Source organism: Neovison vison, chromosome 2, assembly GCF_020171115.1.
Source record: "Neovison vison isolate M4711 chromosome 2, ASM_NN_V1, whole genome shotgun sequence".
Taxonomy (NCBI): domain Eukaryota; kingdom Metazoa; phylum Chordata; class Mammalia; order Carnivora; family Mustelidae; genus Neogale; species Neogale vison.
Window position 1 is genome coordinate 8,556,399 of NC_058092.1, and position 26,511 is coordinate 8,582,909.

At 55.5% G+C, this 26,511-nt stretch overlaps 1 protein-coding gene and 1 non-coding gene across 2 annotated transcripts; one reads left to right on the plus strand and one right to left on the minus strand.

Annotated features, from left to right (window-relative positions):
- The first annotated feature begins 5,370 nt into the window (after positions 1–5,370).
- DRAXIN (dorsal inhibitory axon guidance protein) lies at positions 5,371–16,201 on the plus strand. Its single transcript, XM_044237159.1, has 6 exons — positions 5,371–5,821; positions 8,202–8,392; positions 9,742–9,853; positions 10,261–10,350; positions 11,957–12,046; positions 15,996–16,201. The coding sequence occupies exons 1-6, from the start codon at positions 5,371–5,373 to the stop codon at positions 16,106–16,108; spliced, it is 1,047 nt and encodes a 348-aa protein (XP_044093094.1). The 3' UTR covers positions 16,109–16,201.
- Positions 16,202–26,315: 10,114 nt separating this feature from the next.
- LOC122901597 lies at positions 26,316–26,511 on the minus strand. The gene has a single exon (XR_006383591.1). It is a non-coding gene; the product is annotated as a small nucleolar RNA SNORA73 family (small nucleolar RNA).

Here is a 26,511-nt window from a genome sequence, read left to right on the forward strand (position 1 = left end):
AGTTAGATAGGCAGACAGATGGAGAAGGCTTGTCACTTCAGGTGGGTCGTAAATTCCCAGGGTTCCCAGGCAGACAAGACCCTTAGGACACCCAACTTGTGACCAGTGGTCTTTTTCTTCCACTCCCCTCACCCCAACTTTTTTGAGCAGTGCAAATCATTTCCCATGGAATCTTATTCATAATCCCAACCCATCAAACTGAGAAAGGGAGTGTCCTATGAACAGAGTCCCCCCACCACCTCCACTGAGAATCTCTTCCCAGAATCCATTTTCTCTGTCTCACACAGACACAACTTCAAGCTCTCCTAAGCAGTCATCCCCTTACGTAGACATGCCAGGTGACAACCTTATGTCCCCCGATTTACAATCCTGCCTTAAAGCGAATCAGTGAGAAAAAAAGAACTCATCCCCCCGATTCGAAGGCATGCAGTGGGTGTGGGTTGCAATTGTCCCCAGGAGGCTGGGCCTCTAACTGGCTTTATGGGTCACGTCCAGAAAAATCCCAGAGGGCGTACATAAGTAGGTGCAAATGGTCACAGTTCTTTGCAACTGTTCCCCTTGCATCCTGGGGACAGTCTTCAATGACCCAGGAGAAGCCCGAGTTGTGATGGCACCGTGCTCGCGTTCGCATCTGAGCAGAAAAGGCGTCTGAGAGCGTCTGCTGTTTTTGCTCCAGAATAGTTGGCTTTCAGAATAATTTAAAATATATTTTTAAAATGAGGCGTTAAAAATGGAACATCTAAAGGACCCCTGAAACATCTCTACCAAACGTGGGGGCTCCGACGTGTTGTTTTCCCACGTGAGGAGGAGATGCAAAGTCAGGGAGAGAGGTTCTGGGGCCAAGTCCTCCCAGCGGGTCGGTGTCTGGCTCACGGCCTGGACTGAGCTCCACACTCAGTCAGCTCCGTCAGAGCATCACTGATATTCCTGGCCCAGATCCCCAGCAGCCAGCCCTCCTCCCATCCCCATCCAGCTCCCCCCTGCTCCCCGCCCCCAACCCACCATCCCCTAACACACAGAGTGAGCTGATCAACAAGATAGGAATGTGAGTCCTACAGCTGTCCTGGGATGCCCGGCGGCAGCCCAGCTCCACAGTTGTTGGCCAGGCATGTGGGGCAGGAGTCCCCCTAGTCTCCCGGCCCCCACATGCCAGGGTGTTGTGGGGGAGGGGCTCAGGAATCAAAGCCAACTCCAGGCTCAATTAATTGCCTTCATTTGCATGTGCAGCCTTTGGATGGGGACAGTTCACAAGTCAACTATCCCTAGCGTGCAGGGACAGCTTCAGGACATGTCAGCTCTTTCCCTTTCATCCCCAGCCACCAGTGCCTGCCAGTCCCCTTCTTGGGCCCTGACTGCACTCGCAGCAATAACCAACTATGACCGGGAGGCAGGGGACCCCTGATGAAGCTTAGTGCACGGGCAGTGGCGTGAAGGACAGTCCAGAGTGCATCCCAAGTAGCATCATCTTGGATGTGTGACTGAGCAACCCCGCCCCAGAGTCTCTGCTTCCTTGTTGTAAAAAACGTGGAAAATGGTGCACTGTGTAGGGCAGCTGAGAAAACTCCGTAAGAAGTAGGTGAGATCAGCAAGTAGAGCCGAGTTTCCCCAGGAAGCGGAGACTCTGAAGATTACATTTGCTTTTGTTTTGTTTTGCTTTTAATGAGTCACTTAGATCTCAGTTATGAGAGGACCGAGGGCCATCTCTGGGCTGTGGACGGTCTTGATGCCCCTTGACAACTCTCATCCAGGCTGCGGGGGAGGCGGTGAGACCCAGGCCCAGAAGAGCAGACTTTGTGAGCAAGCAAGCCACAGGCAGAAGCGTCCAGGGCTGACGGGGCTGGGGGAGGCGGGCACCTGCTACCCCTTTCTGCCTGGATGCCTGGCGCTTTGTGACGCTGCCTCCAGCCGGCTTCCAGGGTGACAGAAATGGATTGGAGCCCTCCATCGCTGTGGATCCCTGGCACGACTTCTGTAGCATCCCACGTGTGCTGCGCTGGCGCTTTGCCCAGCTGGCATCTTGGCTGCCGGGCCAGGCCAAGATCCTCGTACAAACCCTGCGGGCTTGGAGAGAGGGCTCCATGTAGTCCCGGGGCAAAGCGGTGCCAGGATCCCAGCCCTCGCTCCAGCCATCTTTCTCAAACCCACACACACAGACACACACGCATGCACACGCGTGCACACACGCGCACACACCACCACCACCACGCCCTGAGAATTTATGATTTTCCACTCGGCTCTCAGTTTGTGGCTCACTCCGCTTCCATCCCGACCCATAGTTAGTGCCTGTTATTTGCAGGGTCCTATAGATGTGATAGGAACAGAGAGAAGGGGATGGAGCCCCCTAGGATCTGCTGGACCCCCATCAGAGTCTTTTTTTTAAAAAGGCTGATTGCCCCAGCAGGAGACAGCGCGGGCGGTCTTCAAGAGCTGGGCAAATCTGTGTGGGAGCTCGGGCAGGGAGCACTTATAACTGGGGGACTGATGAGACTTCCTGGGGGAGAGGACATTTGGGGTGGACCCCAGAGGATGGGCAGGATTCAGACAGAGAGAGAAGGGGGTGGAGAGAAGAGGTTGTTTCAGGCAGAGGGAACAGCCCAAGTGAGAAAGGAAAGAAGGGTGTGTTCGGAGCTCAGGAAATAGTCTCTATTGGCTGTGAAGGGGAGGAAAAAGTCAAGGCTGGAAATCAGGTCGGGGCCACGTTATTCAAGGTCTCAAGTGCCAAGGTCAGGAGACCATGGGTGAATGGGAAGGCAAAAGGGAGGCAAGGACAGTTTTAAGCAGGCGAGGGTCAGGGTCAGAGGAATCTGTCAGCGGTATGGGCTGGTCTGGGACAGGACGGTGCTGAGAAGCTCTGGAGAGAGGGACGGTTCCCTGTGGGTCCGTCCACACTGCACCCCGAAATTCCCCTCTTAGTGGCCCCAGGCAGGCTTGTGCATGATTTGTGGGGTGCAAAGGGAGGCAGGGAACAAATATGGTCCTGAAAATCATTGGGGTACGTTAAACAGGCCCACAGCCATTGCAAGAGTCTTGGCAACAGGGTGTCAGTGAGAGAGAGAGAGAAAGAGAGAGATGGCAATGGGTGGGCTTGTGATGCCTGAGGGTGCGGGATGGGCTTCCTCTCTCTGGATTTCTGCAGGGGGGGGGTGTCCTTAGCGCTCAGACCCTCAGACCTCGGCTTCCTGCTAAGCACGCTGCCCATATAGGCCCGCAGTCCTGCCCACCCCTCCTCCTGAGCCAGCCTCCCGGCCCCTTCCTGCGCTTCTAGAGTGACCTGCCTCGCTGACTCCCACAGCGGGAGGGGGATTCCAAAGCTTCCCTCCCATGAGGCCGCTCTGTGGGCTTCTCTGGGGCTATTGTCCCTTCGAGACAGAAGGGCTGGGCCGGGCGGGGGACCGCATCCCACACAGCCTCCAAGCCTTTCTCAGCCACAGGGAGAGCGAAGTCTGGCCAACACCAGTCTGGAGAGCGGCCCGCATCTGCCTCAGGCCTGGAAACCCTGTTTGAGGGGTTCCGGGAGCAGAACAATACTTGACTGACAGGCCTTTAGAATGGGCCCCTCCTCTCTCCCAGCTGCCTCGGGATCTCGGAGCAGCAGGCCTGGCCGCCTGAGCTGGGCCTCCAGGGCCCTCATTAGGGAAAGGCTGGAGGTGAGGCTGAGGGGGCAGAACCAGCGCGTGGCCCGCGAGGCGGCCAAGACGGCGGGGCCGGGACTGCCTGGTGTCCGGTCTCCGGAGCAGAAGGCTGTGAGATGAGAGGGGAGCTGTCACGCCACGCCACCCCACGGTGCCACCCAGCTCTCCCAGAACGCGCAGGCAGCTCCCAAGGTGTGAGGGGATATGACAGACTCTCTCTCAGCCCATGGTTCTAGAAAGAGCAGAGCTGAGGGCAGGGGTGGGGACAAGGCCTGGGCCTCGCAGGGGACCAGCACACTCCAGGCTGGGAGGAAGGGGGAGCGGGAGAGAGGATGGGGGGGGGACCAGGCGAGGTGGGAGGAGCTGTTCCCCACCCCGCCCTCTGGCCCCCCTCCTCCTCAGAGTGGGTCAGCCTGGCGGGGACCCCAGCCTCCCTTCCCACCCACCCTCCCCGCCCATTCCCAGGGCCTCACTGGGCGTTGGCTAAAGGTGAACCTGGTAGGGGTGCAGGGGGGCGGTGAGGTGAGGGAGAGGGCTGGAGGGAGAGATGCTAGGAGTTATCACGGGCCCACAACCTTTCCTCCGCCCTGCGGGATCCCCTGGCCACAAATCACAAGGAAATGTTTGTGTAAGCCCCTTTGCCAGCTTAATGGGACACATAGGAGGCTCGGGGAAGCCATAAAAATGCAATCAGCGGGCTAACCTGGTGCTGAGCTTGTCCGGACGCCGTGAAACTGGTACAGGGTGGGGGTCGTGGGGGAGGGCCTCAGGGGGTGGTCTCCGGACTTCAGTAGCCTTCCCTCCCACCCACAGCCATGGGGCTCATGAGCCTTATCTCTGAGGTCCTCCGGGGCATCGAGGCGTCGCTCCCTCCTCCCATAAGAGGATACCCCACTTCTGATAGAGAATGGGGGGGTGACCCTGAGGTTAGGTCAGGGTCAGCGCACCTCCCACCCCACCTGCAGGAGGCAGAGCCAGGCTTCCAGAGTTCCGCAGCCCCAGCAGGGACAGGGCTGGGTCAGAACCTGCCAGGCCCTTAGAGGGAAAGAAAGAAGTGAGGACAGGACTGGGCTGTCTCGGGGCAGCTGCAAGGCAGATCCAGAGCACAGACACAGCAGTGCCAGTTCATTTCTGCTGCAGGAAACACTAGGAGCCACCTTGGACGCTTGTCGGAAAGACAAAGTGACATAAATTCCCATGAAGCTCTGATAAAGCTAATTCCTGCCTGGGGCCCATGCTCAGGGGGCTGTTCTGTTTGTTTGAATTTACGCTTTGAGTCAACCTCCGGGATGACGGTCCTGTTTCTGAGCTTGGAAGGACCCAGCTCATTTTGGGGTACTTGGCAAAGGGCAGAGGTATGTGCAGAGAAAGGGATTCTAGACTCATCTGGAACCTGGGTGTTGCTTATACTATTTAAACCAGGGCTTTCCAGCCTTAGCAGTGTGGTCCCTCCAGTCCAGCAGGTCGCCTTGCTGGGGCCATCCTGTGCACTTGGGGGCGCCCAGCGGCATCCCTGGGCCCAGGCCCTGGAATCAGCAGCACCGCCCCACTGGGGCAACAAAAAATGTCTCCAGGCATTGCCAAAGGTCCCCTGGGGGCAAAGTCGCCCTCCATCCCTGTCGATAGATACTGGGCTCCAATAATGTGGGCAAGGGGACTTGGAAGTGGGGAAGCAGAAAAAGAGGAGGGCTCCTGGGCTGTCCACTCACTGTGCTACTTTTCTTCCAGACCAGCGCTCATGGCTGGGCCCAGCACCCATATGGTTCCTATGCTGTTCCTCGCCCTGCTGGTGCTCCTGGAGCTGAGCCTGGCAGGCTCCCTGGGACCTGGAACCTCTGCTCGGAACCTCCCTGAGAATCACGTCGACCTCCAGGAGCCAGCACTGTGGATGTCTCCAGCCAGCCACCACCGCCGGCGGGGCCTGGGCAAGAAGGAGCGGGGCCCAGGCATGCCTGGCCAGGCCCAGGAAGGAACTGCGGTCTCCACCACCAGGCAGGCCTCCAGGCTGCCAGGGGCAGAGGAGCTGCTGCCTGGGCAGAGTCCTGCAGGCCTGGTGCAGGACAAGGAGCTGTTCCTGGGCTTGGTGCTGCCCTACCCTGAGAAGGAGAACCAGTCTCCTGGATCAGAGAGGGTCAAGAAACGCAGCAGGGAGCACAAGAGACGCAGGGAGAGGTTGAAACTGCACAGAGGTAGCTGGAGGTCTGCGAGGGGGTGGGGTCCTGCCCGGGAAGGGAGGGGTAGGGGGATGGGGGAAGGTCATACCCGAATGACCAAGGGGGATCTCCGAGCAGGAGGGGGAGGCCATGAGGGAAGTGTGAGAACCCTGGGAAGATATTCAGAGCCCCCAAAGAGGGCAGGCAGTAAGCCCCCAGAAGTGGGGAGGGGTCTCTCAAAAGTCAGAATGACCTGGGAAGAGGAAGGAGCTGGGAGAAGCCTGGTGGTAGAGCGTGGAGGAGAGGGATACACAGCTGTCGAAGCTCCGTCTTCACAATGAACAATCCTCCTACATCAGGAAGCTCTACCTGGGGTCTGACCTGAATCCAGCCCATGATGGGCCCTGAATGGAGATGCCCTCCTTCGGTGCCCTCCAAGCACATCCCTTAGCCAACTCCGGAGCGGGGGCCAAGCGTTTAGACCCTGATGCTACGTCTGCCCAAGTTCAGGCTGTGACTCTACCACTTCTTGGCCGTGTGCCCTGTGCAAGTCGCCTTTCTGTGCCTCAGTTTCTCCCTCTGCAAAATGAGGATAATGGCCCCATCCACCCCCGGGGCCGATTCATAGATGATTTAGGTGCTTAGAATGGTGTCTGGCGGGCATCAGGGGCAATGAGCGTAGCTAATTCTCAACTTGCTCTTGACGTGGGAATCGCTGGCCCCTGACCCAGATGCAGATGACCCAGAGAGAGACGTGGTGTCCTTATCCCTCCTGCCTCTGCCCTGCATGTCTCTTGAGGTGCTCCCCAGCAGCCCTGCTCACCTTCTTTTAGGTCCCCCCACAACCCCAAATCCCTGTGAGGGCCCCACTGTCCCTGGCCCCAGCTGCCCCCTCCCTTTGCCCACTCAGTCCTTGAACAAACACACCCCAGCCGTTCTGTCCACGTGGCTCCTCCTGTCTCCCCCTGCCCCAAGGCCACCAGGCAACCTCGGCTTCAGGTGACCAGACAGCCTCCAGGGACAGACCAAGTTTCACAAACGTGGGACAGGTATTCTGTAGGAGGAGAGTGATAGAGACTCGGGCCCCCAGTCTCTTGCATCAGCAGGGGCTTGCTTCCCTGCCAGGCCTCCTGAGGCCTCCCCCTAAGGTGGACACAACCCAGTTGAGAGACCCCAGCTTAGACTCAGCCTCCCACCCCTGGAGGTCAGTGTCAAGTTGGAGAGGGAACGCTGGTATCCCCGAGGCAGGAACTCATCCCGGCTCAGCCCCAGGCCCCAGCTCCATCAAGCCAAGGGGGCCCTCTGAAGGGAGTCAGCATGTTGGGTGCATGGAGGAGGGGACAGTGGAGGTCTAGGAGCCAGGCCCAGCCCTGCTAACTTCCTGTGGGGCTCCGGTTGCCTGAGCCCCAGTTTCCTCTTCTGTAAAACGAATGGAGCGGATTCAGTGGTCCCGAAGTCCCCTTTCTACTCTCTGCAGTTAGTTTCTGGAGGGTGAGGTAGCCCCAATAGACCCAACCAATCTTAGAGTCAGATCTTGCTGAAAAAAAGAGTCAAGGATGAGCCCGGGTCCCCCAGCTTCTCTCAAAGTCTCTTTGTTCTGATCATCCCAACCCTGCACACTCTGTCCCCCTCACACTTAACCTACCCCAACGACCATGGGTCTTGGAAGGCAGCATTAGTTGTTAAAAAGCATTGGCTTTGCACTCAGATGGACCTGGGTTTGAATCCAGGCTCTGTTGTCTGCTAGCTGTGTGTCCCGAGGCAAGTTGCCTAACCTCTCTGTGCTTTAGTTTCCTCCCCTGTAGATGAAACTGAAGGAGCACCCATGTCCTAAGAGTTCCTACGATGGTTAGATGAAATAATGCTTGTAGGGCAGGACCCAGCATGTGACAAGGACCCAGTACACAGCAGGTACTTAATAAACAGGGGGATGATTATCACCACATAGGAAGACTCATTTATACATGATAAGCTGCAGCTCTTACCTTACTCTCAGTCTTCTCCCCGACTGCAGTGCCTCTTAGCCTCATCACGTTAGGCCCCTCCTCAAACTTCACCTCTGCCAGGAAGCCTCCTATGGTTCATCCCACTAGTTTCCATGTGTTGCACCCCTGGCTGTACCCACCAACCTGGACTTGAACTTATGAGAACTTTGCTCTAGAGAGAATCCTTGGGCTGTCCCCTCAGCAACACCACAAGTTCATTCAAGACGTTCCCTCCCTCCTCTTTCCTGCCACCCCGAGTCCCCATTTCTACCTCCCCAGGAAGGGGAGCAGCAGGAATATTGGCTGAGCCAATGGCTTGTCCCATGGTCCCTGCCACCTCCTTGCTTGGCGTTGGAAACGTGAGTTTTGCTGTGGGCCGACCCAGGATGGTGAGCAGATAAAGCCCCTGTGTGACCCCCTTCGTGTCTCAGGCCGAGCCGTGGTCCGAGGTCCTAGCTCCCTGATGAAGAAGGCAGAGCCCCCCAAAGACCAGGCGCTGGATGCCACAATGGAGGAGTCCTCCACCGGCCTGGCCCCCACCAACCTCTACCTAACCACCTTTGAGGCAGCACCCGCCACAGAAGAGTCCCTGATCCTGCCTGTCACATCTCTGTGGCCCCAGGTAAGGGGCCCCAGAACAGCCTCGGAGTATATGCAGGGAGACTGAGGCCAGGGGGTGGGAGGGAGTTGGTTGAGGCCACCAAACCAGGTCTCTTGATGCCCGTCCAGGTCGGGTGCACCCCAGCAGACACCGTCCAGGAGAATGTGGTCCTAGGGGCTCACTCCAGGGGCAGCAGGGAGGCGGGGACCCTCTCTGCACAGTGGCTCTCCATGGAAAAGAGCCGGGACCTTGGGAAAAATTTCATACAGATCCAACAGTCCAGAGAAGAAGAATTTTTAGAACCACGCCCCTGGGGGGCTCCTGGGGGCCTCAGTGGGTTAAGCCTCTGCCTTCGGCTCAGGTCATGGTCTCAGGGTCCTGAGATCAAGCCCCGCATCAGGCTCTCTGCTTGGTGGGGGACCTACTTACCCCCTCTTTCTGCCTGCCTCTCTACCTATTTGTGATCTCTCTCTGTCAAATAAATAAAATAAAATCTTTAAAAAAAAAAAAAAAAAGCCACGTCCCCGGGATGCCTGGGTGGCTCAGTCGGTAAAGCATCTGCTTTCTGCTCAGGTCCTGATCCCAGGGTCCGGGGATCGAGCCCCACATTGGGCTCCCTGCTCAGCAGGGATCTTGTTTCTACTGCTCCCTCTGCCCCTGCCTCCTGCTCCTGTGCACACGCTCTTTCTCTCTCAAATGAATAAATGAAAAATCAACAAGGGGTGCATCCTTCTTGGACCCCTTTTGCAGCTTTGAATTTTTTCCAAATAAAATTATTGCAGATCAATGAAGTGTACGTATAGAGGAAGTCAGACTTTTTAAGCAGCAGGTCATTCTTTCTCCCTTTTGGGTCTTCTACCCCCCTTGAGAGTTTTTGTTTTTTTCTAAGTCATCCGTACACCCAATATGGGGCTCGAACTTACAACCCCGAGATCAAGAGTCACATGCTCCACTGACCGAGCCAGCCAGGCACCCCACACCCAGGCCCTGCCTGTGTCTGATAAAAGCTGGGGACCATCTCCAAGGAATACTCGGTGTCTCATGCTGTCCAAGGCCCCCCCAGAAGCCACTCAGTTGAGAACCCTGCCCTAGAAGATGCCTTTATTGCCCATGTCCTACCATGTGCTGATCCAGCCCCGAGACCTCTGGCCAGGGCTGTGAGTCCAGCTGAGCTGTGGTCTCACGGTGCCACGGAAAGCTAGTAATTTTGCAGGGGAGAGAAGGGAGAGCAGGGAAGTGAGTGACTTGGCTTCATTCAACTCCCCCAACCCCTGAGGAGTCCCTCCTTTGCCCTCTGGATCCGGGTCCCACATTTCCTCTCCCACCGGTTGGGAAGTCCAACCTCTTTCCTCTTCATGCCCCTTCTGCAGGCTCAGCCCAGGCCTGATGGGGAGGTGATGCCCACGCTGGACATGGCCTTGTTCGACTGGACTGATTATGAAGACTTAAAACCTGAAGTCTGGCCCTCGGCTAAGAAGAAAGGTATGTCCACCTCCCCTGTCACCCCCATGCCTGGGTTCCCTTCCCTTCCCACCCTCTGTTGTGGCGGGGTGGAGGGGGGAGACCAATGAGCCCAGCCTGACCTACAGATGTCCAGAGTAGAAAGGCATGGAGTCTAACCTGGGACTGACACCCAGGACGCCAATGCCATTTGCAAGCGCTGGTCGAGGGCCAAATGTTTTCCTCTACCAACTCATTTTACCCTGAAAAGCGATCTGGTGGGTCTATCCTGCTGTTGATCCCATTTTAGAGAGGAGAAGACTAAGGCAGAGAGAGAGGTAGAGAGTCTCATCCACAGCACACAGCGCGAGTGGCCGTATGAGCCCCTGTGCTCAGTCCCTCTGCTCTGCTGGGCGTCAGCTTCTGATGACACATCTTCTTGTCCCCAGAGAAACACCGGGGTAAATTCTCCAGCGACGGTAATGAGACGTCACCCGCTGAAGGGGAACCATGCGACCATCACCAAGATTGCCTGCCAGGTACCCAAGCAGCACCCAGGATCAGGGCAGGAGGCTGGTGCAGGGGGGTGGGGGGAAGAGCCTGCACAGGGGTGAGGGCCTTTGGGGGAGGACAAGTGATAACAATCACGGCTACCCCTCTACTGAGACTTGCTGTTATACTGTAGTAAATCTTCACAGCAACCCAGAGAAAGGGCGCCTCTCATCCCCAGGATTCAGGCAAGGAAATCAAGCCTCAGAGAGCCTAAGTGTCTTGGCTGAGGTCACACAGCAAGGAAGTAACTCAAACCTGGGTCTGTGTGATTCTCCACCCTAGCCCCATGCTGTCTCAAGTCAGGATCAGCCCTCCCTCGACTTCTTCCTCTTAACACCTGTTTGGGCTTAATTCTGTCCCTGTCCCCTTATGACACTGCGGGGCCTCGTAGGGGGCTGGGGGGGTTGCTATCATCACATCCTCCCTGTAGAGCAGCTGTGCCCATCATAGTCTATAAACAAGGGGCCTGACGTTGGGACTAATGTCTTAAACTGCTGGCCCTTGTTGGGTCAGTTTGGACCCCCGGGAAGTGGATACCGAGGTGGGATTCCAAGAGGAATAAACCTTCCAAGAGGTTTATTCTGGGGGAAGAGGGAAGGCCCGTGAATGGCAAAAGTGGGGAGGAAGCAGGAATGGACCCAGAAACCTGGGGTGCAATCTCAGCCAGCCCGAGCAGGGAGCTCCGGAGCAGGATGACCTGCTGATGGAGTTCACACTGGGCAGGACTGGCCAGGCCTTGGTCCCCTTGCTAGGGGGTTTGGGCTGCTGGGGAACCAGGGTGCCATCGCCCAGCCCTAAAGGTGCTAACAGCTGGAGGCCACCAGCTCACTGCTGTCCTCACCTCTGGACAGCACAGGGCTGCGGCAAGAGAGGGTTGGTGGGGGAGACCCAAGCGGGCCACTTCCACAGTACCATGATGGTTAACTCAGCGGCCGGGATATTCCACAGAACAGCAACCAAAGAAGCAATTTCGCACTGTTTAAGGCAGACCACCAGCTCCCGGACAGGCAGCTTCCTCTCCAAACCATCGTTTTCACCCTGAGCAGAAAGAAAAGGCTTGAGTTTGGGCTAACTGGGCAGTCACCCTAGGAGCTGGCCGGGTCTGAGTGGGGGGAAACCCCATACTCAGGCCTCCCTGGGGCATCCTTTGGGCCCTCCTGCTGCTCCCCTGGGCCTTCAGTTTCCCCATCTGTCAAAGAAGATGTTGGCAGCAATGATCCCTGAGGCCCCTCCCAGCTCCAAGCTGATTACTTACACACACACACACACACACACACACACACACACGCTGCTCTGCCCCCTCTCCCTGGGAGGGCAGCCCACACTGCCTTCGTTCCACCATGATCTATCAATTGCCCATCTGGGGCAGCTGGGGTCTCTGCCACCGGCCCCCGGGGCGGGTGGGGGGGGGCTCTGGCCATGATATCCATCAGTGGTCCCAGCAGGGAGCCTTGGGCACCAGATGGCCCACCCTGCCAGGGCACGGCCCCGGCACAGAGATGATGGATCTCCTGTCCAGCGGGACTGTGCACACGTCGGTGGGAGGGTCCGGGCAGCCGGCTGAGCCTGACCGTGTGCTTGCTGTGTGGACAGGCACCTGCTGTGAGCTGCGAGAGCATCTCTGCACACCCCACAACCGTGGCCTTAACAACAAATGCTTTGATGACTGCATGTGCGTGGAAGGTAAGCCCACCCTCTCCGGGGAGGGGGGTCCCCCGTACTCCAGAGCCAGTAAACCCCTGCTCCTCCAAGCTGGATCTGCACGGAAAGGAGGCCAAGACTTCCCAGTGGAGGGTGGGCCCAGGGGCCGACGGCAGAGGAGAGGGTGGCAGGATCCCTCGGGAGCAGAAGACGCGAGCAAGAACAGCTTTGCTCGGTGCCTTCCAATCTGTGAACTCATTTAGTCTCGATTCCTGGCATCGTTTCTCAGATTTGCTTTTCTCACCTCTTGAAATACAAGCTGGCACACTCTCCTGGGATCTGGGGGTGGGGGAAGGGAGGAGAGGAGCACATCTCTTTAAATAAGATCAAATCTGAGAGGGCTGGTACCCCAGACTTCTACCCCAGGGGAGGCATTCCAAGTGTGAGAATGAGGGGCGGGGCTCTCCCAGCCCGGTCATGGCCGGGAGGCGAGGGTTGCAGGGGGGATGCACTTGGCTGTCTCCATCCTTAACTCTTCTGACCTCCCACCTGCAGCGGGCATGTCCTCCTGCCCAGGTGTGGCCCCGTGTGCCAGTCTCCGTGCCCAGCACTTCACTCCCCTCATCTCCAATAATCTTCACCACCATCCTGAGAAAGGAGTTCTTATCACCCCCATTTCATACCTGGACGCACTGAGGCACAGAGAGGTTAAGCGACTTGCCCATACTCACACAGCTAGAAAAGTTGGGGAATACTTTTAATTTTATATTCCGAAAAACTTCAGATATTCATGTTTGAAATAAGGAGCCCCCGTTTCCCATCATTCAGTTTCAATACCTACCAGCTCACTGCCAGTCTGGGCTGCCTCTCCCCCACTCAGTTCCCCATTCCAGTATGATTTTGAAGCAACTCTGGGGAGTTTGCCAATCATTCATCTGTGAATATTTCAGTATATATCTCTAAAAGATAAGTACTCTCTGAAAAATAAAATACCGGTCGCCTGGGTGGCTCAGTCGGCTCAGTGTCCGACTCTTGATTTCAGCTCAGGTCGTGCTCTCAGGGTCGGGGGATCGAACCCTGTGTTGGACTCCGTGCTGAGGTGGAGTCTGCTTGGGATTCTCTCTCTCTCCTCCCCCTTCCATGCCTCTCCTCCCTGCTTGCACACACAGTCTCCCTCTCAAGGAAAACAAGCCAACACCCATGAACAATAATTACTCAATATCATTCAGTAGCTAATTGGTTTTTCACACGTCCTGAGTTGGAGAATTTGGTCTTGGTCCTTCTATTAGCCATCCTAAGATACGAGCCCTGTTTTTGCTCCTAAGAGCCTCAAAAATTATCTGCTGTGAAAGCAGTAAAGTCATTTGGGCCTAGTCAGTCAAGAAATATTTACTGAGTGATCACAATGTGTCTGGTACTGTTCTGGAGACTGGAGATTCAGCGGCAAAGGGAACAGGCAAACCGCCCCCCACCCTGGATTCCATTCTAGTGAGATGTGCAGACAGTAAGCAAATCAGGAGATGAGATGTCTTTTTTAAAAATTATTTTTATTAATTTATTTGACAGAGATCACAAGTAGGCAGAGAGGCAGGCAGAGAGAAAGGAAGGGAAGCAGGCTTCCTGCTGAGCAGAGAGCCAGACCTGAGGCTCGATCCCAGAACCCTGAGATCATGACCTGAGCCAAAGGCAGAGGCTTTAACCCACTGAGCTACCCAGGCGCCCCAGAGATGAGATGTCTTTAGAAAGAAATCAGGGCTGTAACGAAAATCAGGGCGGTCTGATGAGAAATCACGGTTGTTTTAGAAAGACTGGACAGGAGGGGACAGCAGAACCAGCCAGCTGAGGATAGGGCTGCGGAGAAGGAGGGAGAGCCCTGGGCAAGAAGCAGGGCAGAGGCCCAGAGCGCGGGCAGGAATAGGGCTGGCATGTTTAAATGGGCCTGGCACACAGTGGCCAGCAAAGAAGGTGGCCTCAGGGCCGGTGGGGAGAAGCTGGCGGGGAGGATCTGACAGGGCCCTGTCAGCTTCGTTTGATTTATAATTGGAAGTCACAGGCAGGTTTTAAACTGGAGAGTGACGTGGTCCAGCTGCCAGACTCTGGGGGGCAGGAGTGGAGACGGAGAGGTGAGGGGATGGAAGTGGGCAGGGTTGAGAGGGGCGGGAGATGCTAGAAAACGACCTTCTGTTACCTGTGTGCAAGGTTGGGGCCCCAATTCACAGACTAGGAGACTGAGGTATGGAGTGGGCCAGAGGGCACTCTAGTCCACAGGGTCCAGAACCGTGCTGAGGCCCAATCAGAGTCCTTGGCCTCCAGGTCCAACCCTGGTGCCCAGGCGAGGCGGGGGTGGCACTACTGAGTCCAGGAATCCTTCCTCTTTCCTCCCCTGGACCTTGGGTGGGAGGGGGCAGCTTTCCAGGCACCCAAACGATATATCTGCGCCCAAAGCCACATCTGCTCATTTCCTCTGATCCCTCTGGCTGTCCCCAATCCTGGAGGAAACTGTTGCCTCCTCCCTGGAGACCCAGGCTCCATAAAAAAAAAAAAAAAAAAAAAAAAAGGAAGAAGAAGAAGAGGAAGAATGGAAATGACAACTCAGGCAGCTCCTTAAAGCTGGTCCAGGAGGACATTGGTCACCAAGATACCACAGTGGAGGGATCTAGGTGATGCCAGGAACCCTCAGGAGGAGCAAGAGTCCCGAGGACTCCTGAGGGCCCAGGGCTGAAGTCTGGCAGTCAAGACCTGCCTGGGTTGTAGAGGGTTCTGGAAGGGCTTCTGCAGGAACCAGGCACTCCTGCTCATGAATCCCCTGCCCCTTTCCAAGTGTCACTTGTGTGACCTCAGGACTGGATGCCCAGTGACCCAGTTGTAAATTCTAGGCCCCTAAGCACAAACTTCACAGCATTTCCTTTATTCTCTTGGTAGTGACATAAGTGAATCTTCAAGCAGCAATGTCCCGTCTTCCTGGGACCCTGGGACCAACTCCTAACCCGTACTGTAGGGATTGCTCAGGCCACACTCACATCTCTTGCCCCCACCACCAAGAGGAGGTGGCCTTCTGAGGCCTCAAATGAAAAATACATCCACCCATATATCTCAGGGGATGCCTGTGGTCGTGACAGAGAGAGCTTCAGCTCTGAAACCCACCCACTGGTAGGCCACAAGGGCCACACTGACTTTCGTTTGAGTGGTCAGGGAGGGTCTTTGAGTCCTGAAGGCCACAAAGGAGCCAGCGATGCAAAAAGCTTGGGGAAGAGAGTTTGGCTGAGAGAAAAGCAAGTGCAAAGGCCCTGAGGCAGAACATGGCTGGGGATTAAGGAAAAGCAAGAAGACTGAGTGTGGCTGAAGCTCATGAAGAGGAGAGTGGGAAGTGAAGAGGGCAGACAGGAGGCAGGTCCAGGTCCCAGGGGGTCTTGTAAACCAGAGTAGGAAGTTTGAATTTCCTTTTGAGTACAAGGGGGGAGCCACAGGTTTTATAGGGGAGAGCAGAATCTGCATTCCTTTACAAGTTTTTTTTAGGAGACTTTTTTTTTTTTTTTAATAAGCAGTATCAGGTTTACAGAAATGTGGCATAGAAAACACTGTTTTCATATACCCTCTTCCCCTGCACGGTTCCTCTGCTATTACTTGCACTATTTGGTTCGGTTTTTACAATGGAGGAACCAACGTTGACAAAGTCCATAATCCGCATTCGCATTCACTCTGCCCTGCGCATTCCGCGGGTTCTGATAAATGCATGGTAACAGGTATCCACCATTACAGCATCACACAGAGTAGTCTGGGGGCCCTGAACAGCTCCTGGGCTCCGTCTCCATCCTTCCCTTCTCCCTCAACGATCGCCTTTTTGAAGCCCATTCAGGCTGCCCTGGGTGGGTTGCAGGGCAGCGTAGGGTGGTGGTGAGAGGGTGCACAGGGTCCCAGAGGGCTCAAGGAAGGAAGGGGAGGAGGGCCCTGGCGGTGGGCACTCCTGACCCCCTTGCCTCTCTTCGCTCAGGGTTGCGCTGCTACGCCAAATTCCACAGGAACCGCAGGGTCACGCGGAGGAAGGGGCGCTGCGTGGAGCCCGAGACGGCCAACGGCGACCAGGGATCCTTCATCAACGTCTAGCGGCTCTGCGGGGAGGCGCCTCCCCACCGGCCGCGCGGAGGTTCGGAGAAGCCGGGCGATTTGTTTAGAACTAGCAGGGGGAGATCAGGTGGGGCACCGGATGACCGAGGCTGCAGGCTCGAGCTCGGGACCCTCACCCCGGGACGGGAGCCCCGGGCGCCGAACTGCCACACACCTGCGCCCACCTCCCCGCCCCCGGAGGACCCGCACACGGCCTGCGCCTCCCGGTGGCCCGGTGCTCCGCGGATGGCAATGTCGAGAGCGCCCTCTACTGCCCAACGTCCGCACTGCAACCGCTTCAAGTCCAAGAACGAAGAGACTTCTGAGCGCCTTGGAAGGCAAACTGCCTCAGAGAGACAGAGAATCCCAGGAGATGCGTGCGGAGCACCTGTATGTACCAGGCGCTGTGCTAAATGCGTGCCATGCGTTATCTCATTTAGTTACCACAGTGACCTTTCAAAGGATGCATTACTACCCTTTTACCAGTGAGGAAACCGAGGCAGAGTTGGTTAGGACTTGTCCAGGATCCCAGATGGATGCCCCTCAAACCTAAACCCGTGTAAGAATCCCTGGGATCTGGCTAGAATGCAGAGTCTGGTGGGGTCGCTTCTGTATTTCTAACAAGCTCTTGCGAGCATGCTGCCGCTGGGGAAGCCCCCTGAGAGCGCCCAGGTCCTAGGGAGTAAATGCTGCACCTGTCGGGTTCCGGGGCCCACATGCTTGCCTCTCCACAACCACAGACTTATTCCAGGTTCTCCATGGCCTTCAGTGAGAGAGAAACGTTCCCTGGGAGTTCCTTTCACGGTGGTGAGATCTGCAGTTATGGGCTGTTCCCTTCCCTCCCTGGACAAAGTTGTATCATCTTTACAAACAAAGCATGCATTAAGCCCCTGCTTGCTGGGAAGGCATGATTTGGGAAGACCGGCCGCTGCCCTCTGGGAGCTGGTAATAGGAGACGCGATGTGTTTGGAAGAAGCGACAGTGCTGTTCCTTCTACTTCGGTGGCTCTGCTCACTCAGTCCCAGGACACGCACTTTGACATTACCCCAATCGCTTCCTTAGTTTCTGTAGTTCATGCCCTTCGAGAATCGAATGCTGATGTGGGCTCAAAAAATACACGCATTGTGCATGTGCGCCCATTTGCATACTGCCTTAGTGGCTTCCAGGCCTCCCACAGGCCGTCTCTAGACCACCCCCCACCCATCCCACACTTCTGCAGCAGAGCCTCCTGACGCACTGGCGCGCCTCTGAGGTTCAGGTGTTGTCTGAAACTAACTGGCCCCCACAAGCTAGACCCACCCACGATGCCCACCCAGAACATCTGCCCCAGCAGATCGGGCTCTAAGGGCCACTTCAGGAGCCACGTAAACCCGGCCACCCACCCCTCCTGGCACCTCACTCCTGGTCAGCCCTCTGGTCCAGGGCAAACCAGGTTGCAAATGACAAAAGCCTTCCCCATCCAAATTCCTCACTGGCCTGGACGCCTGCCGGGGGGACCACACCCGCGATGCCAGGGCTGTTTACTCCATTGGGAAACTCAGTCAGGGTCAGGGGTCTGGCACCAAGCAAAGCAGACGGATCAAAGAGAAACGAAATATCCTTGCTCACGTCTCCTTAGTCAAGTTCTATGGGCAAAGGAATCTTAGGGGTGAAGGTGGGGCAAGGAATGAAAAAGAGATCAAAGCCGGCTGTTTGGAAATCAAACCCCCCAGCAGTTTTGTCTAAGACTGCACCAGAAAACACCCATGCCGTGTTTTTCACTGGGAGTGGCTGATTTGAGATTGTGCTAGAACCCTAAGTGGAGTAGGCTGCAGGCAGGAAACAAAGCATTGCTTAAGTCTGGGGGGTAGCAGCTCAGATGGCCCTAGGGCCACAGCCGTGGAAAGCACAGAAGGTCAGGACAAAGCTGAAAGTCCCCATGAAACGATCCCTGTCTAGCAGGGGGGTTCCACGTTTGGACCTTCAGGGCCTAGCTCTTTGTCCCAGCTACCTTCATTTTGAGGTCGCAAAGGTGGGTGGTCACAAAAGCTCCTAACCCCAGAGCTAGGGATCCCAAAGCCCCCCCTCAGCGTTTAACAAACCTCTCTGCCCGGAAGTTCTGCCTTAATTCTGTCTTAGATTTCCTTGGCTAGTAGGGAAGTCAATACCCTCCAATCCAGGATTCAGCAAACTTTTACCATAAAGGGCAGGTAAATGTTTTCGGCTGTGTTCTCATAAAACTACTGATGGAGGCTCAGGTGTGAATTTCATATCACGTTCACATCTCGGTGTTTTAAAACCCATTTCTAAACGTAAAAACCTCTCTTAACTTGCAGATTACCCCAAAACGGGTGGCGGTTTGGATTTGACCCATGGGCCATAGTTTGCAGATTCCTGCTCTAGCCCACTGGGCTCAAACCTGGCTGCACGTTAGAATAATTTAGGGAACTTTCAAAGGTACTGATGATGGCCTTTGAAGAGGTAGAGGTAGATGTGATGGTTTCATTGTTCTGGGTTGTGTCTGGGCATCATGTGTGTTCAAGGCTCCCCCAGACGACTCCAATGTACAGCTGGGCATGAACTCTGCCCTTGTGTTCTGACCATGGGAAGGCCACTGGTGGCAAACCGCCTGTTCCACGTCTCACCACCGTGGCGGCCTTAGGCAAGTTACTTTTTTTTAAATTTCTTCATCTGTAAAATGGGAATAATGACTCTCCTGTCATAAGGATGTTGTGAGAAGTAAAGATAAAATCCTCATAGCATGTTTAGAACAATGCCAGGCACAGAATAAGCTCCCAGTGTTGGCTGATTTGTTTTCTAGGATAATTTTAGTAGGTGGTCTGTTCTGTGACAATGATCCATCAAAGTCACGGTTTAGGCTCCATCCCCAGGAACCCTGGGGCCAGGAGATGCTCCTTTAGAAAAGAGAGAATGGAGTTCTGGGATCAGAGAAGTTTGGACAACTGTTCTGGGCTCAGCCGGAGGCAGCAGGTTCAGATCTGGGTCGCGGAGGCAGAGCAGGAGGAGGGGTAAGTGGCCTTGGTCTGGGGTGGGATTCATGAGTTTCAAAAAAATACTACCGGAGGGAGAGCTGAGCAGGAGACCAAGTGGAAACCAGTAGCTGCTGGGCGGGTGGCCTGTGTCCTCCTGCATTCCTTCTGCGGAGTCGCACACCATTCCCCAGAGTTTTGCTCGGTTCCCACGGGACTCCTTTTTGGGATTCGTCCGGCCATGTCAAGAGCTGCTCCCAAGCCTGCTGGGAACGGGCTGAGGGGCACAGGACATGAGAGCCGAGCCTCATGGGAAAGTGACAGCTTTGCTTGCCCCTTGAGGGGTGACGGAACCTCAAGTCAAATCCCAAAGTCATGATCCACCGCTGAGATGGATCCTTGCTCAAAGCCATATTCACCCCACCCAATCAAATCTACTCTTGAGAGGGTGGGCGCACAGCTCCCTGGGATGGGGTCTGTCTTGCAGCAGGAGAGTCAGAACTGCAAGGAACGTGTTTATAAGACAACAGAACAGTGGGGAAAGTGGGTGCTGGGAGGGACACTGAAGGAGCCAGGAAAGCAAACCACGTAGGACTTCGTGGGCCTGGCACCATCACCTCTGGGGGGACCTTTCCTCTCACGGGGGACAGGAGTGCATGTGTGCCTGGGTATGTGTGTGCGTGTGTGTGTGTGTGTCAGGGAGGGGCAGAAGGAATTGATTTGCAAAACCAAGGAATTTCATTGCAGGGAGCGTGTTTTCTGAATTCTAAGTCAGGACAGGTAGTCTGATCCAGTTTCTTCTGGGTGCACAAGGCTTCCTAGTCCCTCCTTCCACAGAGTGTGCTCCTGGACCAGCAGCAGAGAGGGCATCACTGGGGAGTTCAGCAGGAGTGCCAGGTCCCAGGCCCCGACCCCGATCTGCTGAACCAGAATGTGGGGTGCAGCCACCTGCATTTTACCGAGTCCCCAGTCCGTTCTTGGGCACAATCAAGTTTGAGAGACCCAGGTCCAGGATTCCTAAGAGGAAACAGAAAAGTTGGATGGTCAGGGACTTTACCTTCAGGTGTGAGCTGGCAAATCTGAGATCGAGTTTGCCTGCTTAATAACCAGCAGTGACCGACTCCCAGGCTCTAAGACCCTGCCCCTTGGGCTGGAAATGGTCTTTTTTCAGGGGAAATCAAGTGGAGCCCCTGGACTGGCCCCACCACAGTCATTGGGTTTTCTGACTCTTGGGAACTTTTTCTATAAAGCGTGGGGCAGCAGGGGGAGGGGGGTGCTATGCCCTTGTAGTCCTGTGACGGCGTGTTGCATGTGTTCCCTTGAGCTGTAAATAAAGAGCTGATGGTTAATTAGCTGCCTTCGTGTTTCAGTCTGCCTCTCCCAGAGACGATCTGTGCGTGCAGGCGGGGAACACGCTTAGGGCATTTGGAGGGGACCCTAAACCTAGTGTTTTCTCTGCCACATCTTGGAGCATTTGCTCTGAGCTTGGCCGTAAACCAGACAGAGTCTCTATCCTCACCTGGCCCTCATCCTTCTCCTTCAACCAGAGCTCTTGGTGGGAATTTCCTATCTTGACCCCCCTCTCCATTTTAGGGTTGGGGCAGCTGAAGTCCCAAAGAGATGACAAGACTAGTCCCAGCAGGCTCGCCTCATTCGGGACCTGGGTGGCCACGTGCAGAGAAAAGCAGACGCCACCTTCAGCAGGACGGGGAGGAACAAAGTGCTGCCAGCTGACACCGCTGGGGCCTGGGCAGTCTCAGATGCCGTCTTGGGAAAGGGCATGCATTGGCAGTGGGGTGGGTGGAGAGGCTGGCTTAGCACCAGGAAGTCCATCTCTTATCTCTGCTGACCAGGTCCTGCTAGGTCTGGCTGACTGTAATACAGAAAGAGGCTGTGTTATGGCTCTGAGTGGCTCCACGTTCTAAAGCCAAGCCAGGGCCCAGACTCTCCTGCGGGCCAGGGTGACCACAGACATGGGAGGCCCCTAAGGGCCTGTTGTCCCTGTGGGAATCTCCCAGTCCAGACACCACTGATGGACCAGCTTCTGCAGCCTGGATGGTTGGGAATCCTGGGTGTCCCAAAACACAGGCCGGGGATTCCCAGCAACAGGATCCTCTGGGGGAGAAAACCCAAGTTTCCAAGCCCCCGGGCCTGTGACTCAGAATCTCTAGGGGTGCGGCTTGGCAAGCTGCATGTTTGATGAGCCCCTGCCCTAGGTTTGAGAACTGCATCCTCAAACCTTCCTGAGAACTCACTTTCCTCCCCACTCAGGCCTCCGGGTGGCTGGTGAGCCTCTCGCTGGGGGATGGTTCTAGGGAACGGAGCCCAGAATCCCCCTTTCATAGGAGCCCCAAGAGTCCTTCCCTTGCTGGCCCAGCTGCTCAGCTCTGCCATCGTAGTGCATGGCAGTCAGACAACACTGGAAATGGATACGCACAAATGACAGAGAGTGGGTGTGTTCCGGTAAAATTTTATTCACACAGAAGGACGACAGGCTGGATCTGCTCATGATCTGTAGTTCGCCAACCCCCTACGCTATACTGCTGACTCCTGGGTAACATGTTTTGCAGGAAGGTATGCTGGACATTTAAAAACTGTTCTGTCCTGGGACATCAACTCAAATCCCTCTCTACTCATGAAGGTCAGAGTAGTTGCCAGGTGAGGAGTCAAGGTCAGTTGAACCCAAGGCCACAGGGATTTCTCTGCTGGCGGCCTGGGTGCTGCACTCAGGGGATCGGGTAGCTGGACTGGGGGTGTATCAGCCAGGGTTCTCCAGAGAAACAGAACCAGTGGAATTTGTATTTATATATCTTTAAATATGTCTGTGTATTTGTATTATTTCTTCTCTCGATAAATATTTATACAGATTTGTTTTAAGGAACTGGCTCACGTTATGGCAAGGGCTAGTAAGTCTGAAATACATAGGGCAGGCCGGCCGGCTGGCAGGAATTGGTATTATAGTCTCCAGACCACATCTCTGAGGCCTCAGCTTTTGCTTTTAATTGCATCAACTGATTGGGCGAGGCCCACCCACATGATGGAGGGTACTCTCCTTTACTTGAAGTCAGTTGCTTGTAGATGTTGAACAAATCTGCAAAATGCCATCACAGCAGCACCCAGATTCATGGGCAATTAAATCCTCACATACTCCAGCTGGCCAAGCTGAGACAGAAAATCACATCCCAAAGGGACCTCTCGGGCTCAGCTCCCCAGCTCTGGATCACAGCCTGTGGGCACATGGCAGAGTTGTCTTTGGTGTGTCCTGAAGTTCTGGGCTTCCTCTCTCCTTGGTCAGCTGGAGTGTCAAGTGGGAGCAGTGACTGTCATCTGTCATGTAACTGGGCACACGTGTCCTAGTGTCAGGACATGAAATCCTGGTGGGCATGGGGTGGGGCCAGGTGGATGACGGACACTTGGATAAGCAAGTGGCGAAACAGAGGCACTCCTGTCCCTACATCCGACCCCTCCATGATGGCGTATCCTGAAACCTACATATTTGTGCCCGGGGGACCACACCGGGGACTGGTCCATCCAGTGGGGCAAGCCGGTCGGTCAGCTCTGGACATTGTGGTCCTCAATGGTCTCTCCATGCCCCAGCCTTGACCTTGTGTCAGCGCCTGGCACAAAGCGGAGTGCATGGTGAGAGAGGGAAAACATTCATCCAAACACAACCGGGAGCTCATTTATGGAGCTGGGCCCACGACCAGAGGCACCCTCCTCTGTGTAGCTAGAAATTTGCAGAGCCCCCTTTTCAGAGCAGGCCAATGAAGCTTCGAGAAATAAAGGTCACTTGTCCAAAGTAGTGTAGCTGGTCAGTGGCAGCGTCCGGAACCTCAGCCAGGTCTCTCTGACTCCAAAACCTGAATGTGTCCACCAAGGTCACGTTGCCTCTCAAATGCCCCAAGTTTGCTGAGCACCTACTAGGAGTCGGTTTCCAGTCCTCCTTGTCCCCCACTGTCCCCCCCACCCACGCCCAGGTCACAGGAGCTGCTCGGTGCATTTGGAGACACTAAGGGGACAGGAGTTCTGCTGGGCAGGTTCCAGCCCTGGGTTGCCAGACCTGGAGATCATGTACTCACCAGGCCGCCTTCTAGAAAGCCCCTCGGGTTGAGATCCCTCTCTGGGGCTTCCAGAGGGTAGAACCTGTGGAGGTACCCTGCCTGACCCCACTTCCCCATTCTGCTCTTGTGTCTCCCCCCGCACCCCACCACACACCTGGGCGCAGGCTCCCCTACTGTCCCCCAGCGAGGAATGCGAGACCTCACGGAGCCTGTCACAGACCTGGACCCGAAAGCCCTCGGCACTGAGCCAGCCCAGCAGAAGGGTGTGGAAGTAAACAGCAGGATAAAGGCCCACGGCAGATAGGCATCTTGGGGGCTGCAGGGCCCGGGGCCATACCTGGCCTTGTTTGTGTATCTGAGCGATCACTAAGGTATAACCAGACCCCTCAGATGCCTCCCTTGAAATTCCAGCTCCAGGCACAAGGAGAGATGGGAAGCCTGACAGAAAAAAGGTGGCAGCCTGAACTCAGGACAGACCGACAGATCTGGGACAGGCGGTGGAAGGCAGGAGGCACGTAGTTAATGAGAGCCTGGGCACGCATGCACACACACACACACACACATACACACAATGACATAAAGACGGTTGCTGGAGTGTAGACCAGGGGGTTGAAAGGTACAGGGCGTCGAAGGGGTGTCCTGGCAACAGCTTCTTCTGGCTGCCTTCCCTGTAGCTGGCATCTCACACAACCTTTGTTTTCTGCCTCTTCCACGCTCACCAAGAGCTCCACGGGGCATTCTGACGTGTTCTCTGACACCTGCCATGAGCTGCGGGCCTCTGTGGGGTCAGGGTAATATCACAGAGCATCCGGTGAGGACAGGACGGGGCTCACCCTGCAGCCATGTTCAGAGGACCCCGATGAGGTGACCAGGCCACAGTTACATTGGGAATTACGGTCTCGTTTTAAAGCTCAAGGGAGAGTCTTCAAGGAGCCTGACTAGAACCTATGAAAGTCAGCCATGGGTGTTGCTAGAAGTTCGAATTCTGCGCCACTGGAACAAATACATCAGAATCAGCCCCCACCACATTCCCCCTGTGTTTTGATTAATCATAAAAACAGAAGTGCCCTCTAGAGAGGAGATCTCTCCCACCCCCTGGCAATGTCCAGGCACCTCCAGAAAACCAGGAAAAGAGAAGTAGCAGGTTCGTCCACCCCAGCTCCCTCTGGGCCCGGGGCTGTCCCAGGATCGTGTCTCTCTCCTGGCCTTGCATGAATGCTGCTGTGGACGCGGTGACTTTCCTGACGAGTTATATGGCATTTGATACTTCCGGGATCTTGGCATCCACTAGAGACTGGGTTGAAGGACAGGGAATGAAGCCTGGGAGCCCGAGAGAGTCACCCCAACCCCAATCCCATAGGGCTTCTTTCTGTTCCATCAGCTCCTGCCCCCGTGCCCTGCTGTCTGCTCAGGGCAGCTGGCCTTCGGAAAAAGGAAGACCACAGCCACGGATCCAAAGGCCGACACCAACCAACAAAACTCTCAGGCCTTCCCTGCAACCCCACTAGACCTTAGGTCAAGAAACAGAGCCAGCGGGTTAGAGACAAGCTGCCACAAACACTGGAGGACAGGTCTCCAGGTCAAACCCCAGAAACAAGCCCTGTGTCAGCAGGGGACACGGCTCTGGGTCTGCTTCCAGGCCCTTCTCTGATGCACTTCCTGCCGGGGCCCTGCTCTCTGGCAGGCGCGTGTGACTTTCCGACAGTGTGTAGGTGATGTTCTCGGCTGTCCTTCCAGCTTGATTTGCCCACTCGGGAAAGGACGTGGCTGGGACCCATCATGATTGTGGGCCTCCAAGGGCGCTGAGAATCAAGGCCGTGGGTTGGTGGGTGGGACACCTTCTCAAAACCTTTTCATATTCGGTGCCTCCTTATGCCTCACGCAGCACCACCCCCTGCCACCCGGGGACTGATGATCACTGTTCTCATTGTCAAAATTCAGAGGGACTCAGTGACAGATGAAATGACATAGATACAAAGTGGCAGCTCTGGGGGTGGGGGTGAGGCGTCGGGGTGAACCGCGGAGTCTCTGCTAATAGGAAAGGGGGGAAGGGCATCTTCTCTTCATCGTAGGGGTCTGCCTGGCATTTATCCATTTATCGAGGGCCAGGACCTGCTGGGAGACAGAGCAAGATGCTGTGGAAAGACAGCTCTTTGCCTACTGAGCATTTATGAAGTGCCAGGAGCTGGGCCGAGCATCCTTTGTAAAGCATCCCACGTGACCCCAACAGTCATCTTGGGGCTCTGTGTGGATCCCTAATTTGCCCAAATCACTTTGCTAGGAGGGGGCAAGGTGGGGATCCAAAAGCACCCCTTTACCCAAAGGACACCAGCAAGCTGGGGAAAGAGAGGGGACAGTGCTTGCAATGCAGGCGAGCTGCGTCTTGAGCACCCCAGAATGGGAGGTCCCGCAGGACCCACCAAGAGGGTCCTTGACTTTGTGCAGGATGAAGAGAAAACGTGCACCAGAGGAAGTGACCACAGAGTTTAATGAATAGCATGAGTGACCACGTGCAGCGGATGGAGAGTCTGGGAGACCCGGAAAAGAGAATGAGCCTTGTGGTCAGCTGGGGTTAGGGGTTTCCACTGGAAAGGAGTCTGGGGTACGTGTTCCTCTGGGAGTCCAGGGTAAGGTCGGATCAAAGACAAGTGGTGGTAAGTGACAGGTGGTATCTTTTTTTTTTTTTAAGATTTTATTTATTTGACAGACAGAGATCACAAGTACGCAGAGAGGCAGACAGAGAAGCAGCAGAGAGGGTGAGGGGAAGCAGGATCCCCACTGAGCAGAGAGCCTGGTGCGGGGCTCGATCCCAGGACCCTGAGATCATGACCAGAGCCAAAGGCAGAGGCTTAACCCACTGAGCCACCCAGGCGTCCCTAACAGGTGGTGTCTTATAAATCATGGAAGGGAGGGGGATATTGAGGCCAATGTCCACCGAGGTTTGCTGGAAGCTAATGTCAGAGATGTGTTTGGGATCCGGCTCTTCTTAGGTGTTACCAGGTGTTTGGGACCTAGGACAAAACTCAGAGACTGATTAACTTCTTTGCTTCCCCTGGAAGGGGGAACATAGCTTCTCTGGCTTATTTAGAGGCAAAGAATAGGAGTAAATGGGGCCAAGCTGCCAGACACTGGGGATGGAGCCTGTCTATTTTTTTCTTCTATTTTTTTTTTCTTTTTAGATGTTTCCTGCATGGCTTGTTCCCTCAGGCATTGTCCCCGGAGCTCTGAGAAGCCACACGAGTATGTAGGTGCAGACTCAAGACCCAGCTTCATCTCCAACATTGTGGAAAAGGATTGCGTGTCGTGGGGCTTAGCCCTGTGCTCCCCTCTGCTGTCTGGACAGCGTCCAGGGGATGCAGGAATGACATGAGGG